Source organism: Verticillium alfalfae, genomic scaffold (assembly GCF_000150825.1).
Source record: "Verticillium alfalfae VaMs.102 supercont1.9 genomic scaffold, whole genome shotgun sequence".
NCBI lineage: Eukaryota > Fungi > Ascomycota > Sordariomycetes > Glomerellales > Plectosphaerellaceae > Verticillium > Verticillium alfalfae.
The window spans coordinates 1,499,492-1,504,957 of NW_003315030.1; the positions used below are offsets into that span (position 1 = coordinate 1,499,492).

Consider the following 5,466-nt stretch of genomic DNA (forward strand, 5'->3'; position numbering starts at 1 on the left):
CGCGATGACGAGGTCATCAGCTGCAAAGCGAGTCGCTGGACACATATGATGGAAATACACATGTCGTCAGGGGTTTGTCTGACATTAAACCACAAAGACGACCATAATTACCCGCGACGAGAAACCCGCTCCGATCAGAACCCCTGCTCCCACCACTCTGAGCAGAGAAACTGTGAGGACTCGGCATCGGGCACGTGTTGGGGCTGAAAACACACTCAGCTGCAATCCCGTTGATCCAACCATGTCGCCATTGTACAAAACCACCAGGGCAACGGTACTGGATGAAGTCAAGAGAAAGAATCCTGGCAATGTTTCCTACGAGCTGCTACCGCCTTTTCGGCCTCTCGAGTCGACTGCATTTATTCAACGTGCCACGGCCGACATCCATCAAAGTCTCCGCGACGCCCGCCGTTCTCAAGATTCTGCCCCTAATTCCAGCCAAGATGGAGCTGGGTTGCCTCGGCTACGCCCTCGACCTGTGGTTTCTCAGCAATACACTTTGCAATCTCGGTATTCTCTGCGTAGTAGGACTGTATCCGGTGCCTACTCTCCGCGACAGCAGCCTTCCCGACAAGTCGAGCCTAGCGAACAACGAGACGCCTTTGGTCGACAAAGGCACAATGCTGTCAGAACGCAGCAAGGTCAGCGAACTGTCCCAGTACGGGCTCCCCGGAATTTCCAAGCAATTTCGGGCTATCACTCGGGAGAATTTTTGAACACGCCTGCCCAGAGTGATCAGCCGTTCCAACACAATGATCAAGAGCAGCGGGATGGTCGAGAACCGAAATGAGTCAACGGTTCGGGGGCATCACAAATCCTGTGACGCATTGAGGGATCTAGCTGGGAACTGTTTGGACTGAGAAATGATTCGCAGGTGGTTTTGATTCGATTTTGTTAGAGTATTTGGAGTTTGGTGACGAGAAAAATGGCCATCGGGGCCAGGGCACGTATGGGACCAGACATGTGAATGACCCGTGAGGCGAGCCATGGGCGTTAAGGGGGCATCATTCTGAATTGTACAGAGTATTCATCGCATCGAAATCCATAATGGGCAAGGATGTGCTATTGAAGAGGATGTGTTTTTTTTTTGCTAATTTCGTGTCCAAGAGTACCAAGCCAAAACGTATGTCATTCTGTCTCACAACAATAAGTTCCTCAGCCATTTGAACCTCTCGAGCAAGCAGGCTCAAGCTCGCAATAGCCTTCACCATCACTATTCATCCATCATGCTTCCGAAGCGAGACATTCAGCTTCAACGATTTGGCGGCGGCGGTGTCGGCCTGGGGGGCTGGACGCGACGGGTTCTTCGGCATCCGAGGCGATGAGACCGTCTAGATCCGTCATGGCCGGCTGTGTGAGCGCAACATGCAGTGCCGCAGGTTGCGACCGTGCGGCGCCGGCGGCCGGCTGAGGAGAAGGCTGTTGTGGGTTGTAAACCGGCGCCGGCGAGGCGGGCACCGGCGCCGGCGGATAGTAGACGGGCGCGTGATAAACGGGAGCTACGTGGAGGGGGGGCGAGCCGCCGCCGCCCCCGCCTGGGCTGGTAGTCACCAGGGGCATGGTGATGGGGCTCGCAATGTTGATGGCCGGGCCGGCGCCTTGCATCTGCGCGGGTGGTGCGCCCGGGGATGCGTGCGGTGGGTACGGTGGGCGCGGCGGGTGCTGAGGGACACCGGAGTGGGTACCTCCGTGAACGACATTCTTTTGGGGAATGTCTTCCTCCTTGGGAACGGTAGAGCCCAGGGGGGGTTTGCTGGACTTCTTGGACGCCTCGGAAAGGGTGCCGAGGGCGACAAGGAGGAGGAACGGGCGGAGGACGATCATGATGCTGATGATTCGGAGAGGTTTGGAGCTGAGCGACAAGAAAGAACTACCGGGACACGACAGCAAACGGACGGAGCATGTGTTGGATTGTCTTTTTTATACTTGGATTGTGCTGTAGGCCTAGCAAGTGGACATGGAAAGCCATTGTTTAAAGTCAGGATGAGCCCAAGGTCTATTACCGTCAAGCCAGACGTCCAGTTGCGCCCCGGCAAGATTATTTTCCTCGTGCAGTAGGCCTCGACTGTCTGAGGGGTTCATCAAAAACCGAGGAGTATTGTAGCAGACGTGGGAGGTCGACAAATGGTGAGGCTGGGAGGCTTAAGGGGGCTTGTCGGGTAAAGGATGTTGTTAACGGCTACCTGTCTTGCATCGTTAAGTGTCCTCCTGGTTGCTTCCACCGTTTTTTAGGCCTTGTTGGCGAAGTTCAAGGTACGCCGAGGCCACAGGAGCGCAGGCCTTGGAGACTTTGGCACGGCTGCTCGTGACAATGGTGAGGTTTTCTTTTTCTGTCTGCGTCTCGGTAGGGTGCAAGTTATGTTTGGTGAAACGCTATCTTGAGAAATTGCGAGCGTAATCTGTGAAAGATGTGTTGATGAATATTCATTTATGATAGGAATGGCAATTCATGAGCTTGACCCTGCAGTCATCAGGTCTAGTCGGGATTGGAAAAAAACTTACGACCCTTCAAATAATAAGCAGAAGCTATTGATTACTGCAAGAAGCATCTTAATGTTCCTCTCAGTAAAACATCCCCGATCCTCTGCCACAAGTCTGTCCAACCAGCCACAAGCACTGACAACGTTCGTTAGTCATCGACAGGCGGGCGGTCCGATGGTCGGGGTGAAACCCCAAAGTACGTACCGGGTCCTCCAACTAAAACTCCGCCTCGGATGGACTGCATGCGTCACTGGGCAGAACAGAGTGGAAAGGAAAAAAAAAAAAAACTGGCGGTGACTCCAGGAAGCACGGTCCACCACAGAAAAAAAGTCCAGGGGCCCTGTGCCTGTGGCTCGCCGGGAATCAGGACACTGGTGCAAGACGATTGGCTCCTTCTCGCAGAATGGCGTCAAGCAAGGCGACGCGTGGGGTTTGGCGGGGCCCTGGAGGGGGGCATACAGACCCTTGTCACCCAGTCCTAGCGCCTGCAAATGGCAAATGCCAATGGCAATGGCCCCGGCTGGCCGTCGGAGCAGAGCGAAGCACGCAGAGAACCAGCACGCGCAGCCGGCAAGCGCAGACAATGCAGAGTGCAGAGACACGGAGGGGCAACAGGAAGCAGAATTGAGGCAAAGAGGCAAGAGGGCGGAGAAAAAAAAACCCACAGTAGCTGAGCTGAGGCACATGGAGGAAGACTGCTGGCCTCCACCTACCCTCGTAGTACATGTACCTACTGGACCTACCTACATGTAGGTATCCTTCCTCATAGTCGTACCTACCTGCGCCTCTGTTCAATCACCGATCCCCAGATTTCCCTTTCCCTGTTGTGACTCAACTTTGGAAATCCCCTCGACCATAAAAGCACAAACCGACGGCCCAATCCCCCCTCCCGTTCCATCATTCCTGACTTCAATTCTACCCATCACCGTCACCTATCGAGACTCGACACCACCTACCTGCCACAGTCACGCCCCCTCCCACCCTACACAAACCGCAGCCATGTGCCCTACGCCCGACACGCCGGCCGTCAATGGCCACACCAACGGCACCAACGGCACCTCCAACGGTGCCAATGGCAAGACTGGAGGTTCGTCATTTTCCGAGCTCTCTCGCGCATCACGGACTTGTCTTGCTGACCTCCACTGCCAGACCATCCCGGTTACACCGGTGTCCAGGTAGGCGCAACCCTCCGACCTGCGCTCGTGGCTTGCTTCAATGCCCTCGTGACCCCCCGCGACGCTCGCAACAGCTGCTAATCCGCACAAGACCCGCACCCAGAAGGACAGCCCTTACAAGCCAGTCGGCGACTTCCTGAGCAATGTCTCAAGATTCAAGATCAGTATGTTGTCTTAAGGCCAACCCCAGCCTCGACCCTGGTGGCGCCCATGTCTGACTTTCCTCCCACAGTCGAGTCCACTCTCCGTGAGGGCGAGCAGTTCGCCAACGCCTTCTTCGACACCGAGACTAAGATCAAGATTGCCAAGGCTCTCGATGACTTTGGCGTCGACTATATCGAACTGACGAGCCCTGCCGCTTCGTGAGTTCCTTTATTTTCATAGACACAAGACCAGTGGAGGTTGGCTGGCTAACATGCTGGAAAACAGCGAACAATCCCGTAGGGACTGCGAGGCTATCTGCAAGCTCGGCCTCAAGGCCAAGATCCTGACTCACGTGCGCTGCCATATGGATGACGCCCGTCTGGCCGTCGAGACTGGTGTCGATGGTGTCGACGTCGTCATCGGCACTTCCTCCTACCTGCGCGAGCACTCCCACGGCAAGGACATGACCTACATCATCAACGTACGTCATGCCGTAGATGTCCATAACTCGAGCTAACCAGCTGCAGACTGCCGTTGAGGTCATTCAGTTCGTCAAGTCGAAGGGTCTCGAGATTCGTTTCTCTAGTGAGGATTCGTTTCGCAGTGACCTTGTCGACCTTCTCTCCGTCTACAGCGCCGTAGACAAGGTCGGTGTGCACCGTGTTGGTATCGCCGACACCGTTGGATGCGCCAGCCCGCGCCAGGTTTACGATCTCGTCAGGACCCTGAGGTGAGTCACGCCACCCGGTTGCTCTGAAGCGCGGCTTGTTTGCTGACAATCGTTCTACAGAGGTGTCGTCAGCTGCGACATTGAGACGCATTTGTACGTAATTGTTCCAGACCCATTCAAACAGGCATCTGGGAGCACGAAACTAACACACGATAGCCACAACGACACCGGTTGCGCCATTGCGAACGCCTACTGCGCCCTCGAGGCTGGCGCCACGCACAGTGAGTCCTTCAGTCTTCTGAACTAGCCGAACCTGATCTCTAACTCTTACTTAGTCGATACCTCCGTCATCGGTATCGGTGAGCGCAACGGCATCACCCCTCTGGGTGGCCTCATGGCAAGGATGATCGTCGCCGACCACGAGTACGTTACTAGCAAGTACAAGCTGCACAAGCTCAAGGCCCTGGAGGACCTTGTTGCCGAGAGCGTCGAGATCAACATCCCCTTCAACAACTACATCACCGGCTTCTGCGCCTTCACCCACAAGGCTGGCATCCACGCCAAGGCTATCCTCAACAACCCCTCCACCTATGGTAAGCTCTGATAAAAAGAATACCAAATTCACGGTGCGATCTTTTCTGACCTTTTCCCAGAAATCATCAACCCCGCCGATTTCGGCATGAGCCGCTACGTCCACTTCGCCTCTAGGCTCACCGGCTGAAACGCCATCAGAGCCGTGTCGAGCAGCTCGGCCTCACCATGACCGACGCCCCAGGTCAAGGTTGTCACGCAGAAAAATCAAGGCGCTGGCTGATGTGCGTCCCATTGCTGTCGACGACGCTGACTCGATCATCCGAACCTTCCACCTCAACCTGACGACGGACGCCGAGAAGAACTGCTCGCACATGACGAGAAGGAGCGCATCAAGTTTGAGCATGCGAGAAAGAGCTCGCTGCCCTGCCCGAGAAGAAGCGCTTGACGAGTCGCTGCTGCCGA

The 5,466-nt window shown here is 55.5% G+C and overlaps 3 protein-coding genes across 3 annotated transcripts; 2 read left to right on the forward strand and 1 right to left on the reverse strand.

Annotated features, from left to right (window-relative positions):
- Positions 1 to 308: 308 nt before the first annotated feature.
- On the forward strand, positions 309 to 716 carry VDBG_07400 (predicted protein; the record flags this gene model as incomplete). The annotated part of the gene is made up of 1 exon (XM_003002783.1): positions 309 to 716. The coding sequence occupies one exon, from the start codon at positions 309 to 311 to the stop codon at positions 714 to 716; it is 408 nt and encodes a 135-aa protein (XP_003002829.1).
- Positions 717 to 1,224: 508 nt separating this feature from the next.
- On the reverse strand, positions 1,225 to 1,824 carry VDBG_07401 (predicted protein; the record flags this gene model as incomplete). The annotated part of the gene is made up of 1 exon (XM_003002784.1): positions 1,225 to 1,824. The coding sequence occupies one exon, from the start codon at positions 1,822 to 1,824 to the stop codon at positions 1,225 to 1,227; it is 600 nt and encodes a 199-aa protein (XP_003002830.1).
- A 1,656-nt stretch (positions 1,825 to 3,480) lies between these two features.
- Positions 3,481 to 5,191, forward strand: VDBG_07402 (homocitrate synthase; the record flags this gene model as incomplete). The annotated part of the gene is made up of 10 exons (XM_003002785.1): positions 3,481 to 3,568; positions 3,631 to 3,656; positions 3,748 to 3,820; positions 3,889 to 4,018; positions 4,086 to 4,281; positions 4,328 to 4,530; positions 4,591 to 4,623; positions 4,687 to 4,751; positions 4,806 to 5,063; positions 5,124 to 5,191. 10 exons carry the CDS (start codon positions 3,481 to 3,483, stop codon positions 5,189 to 5,191), a joined length of 1,140 nt encoding a protein of 379 aa, XP_003002831.1.
- Between the last annotated feature and the right edge of the window lie 275 nt (positions 5,192 to 5,466).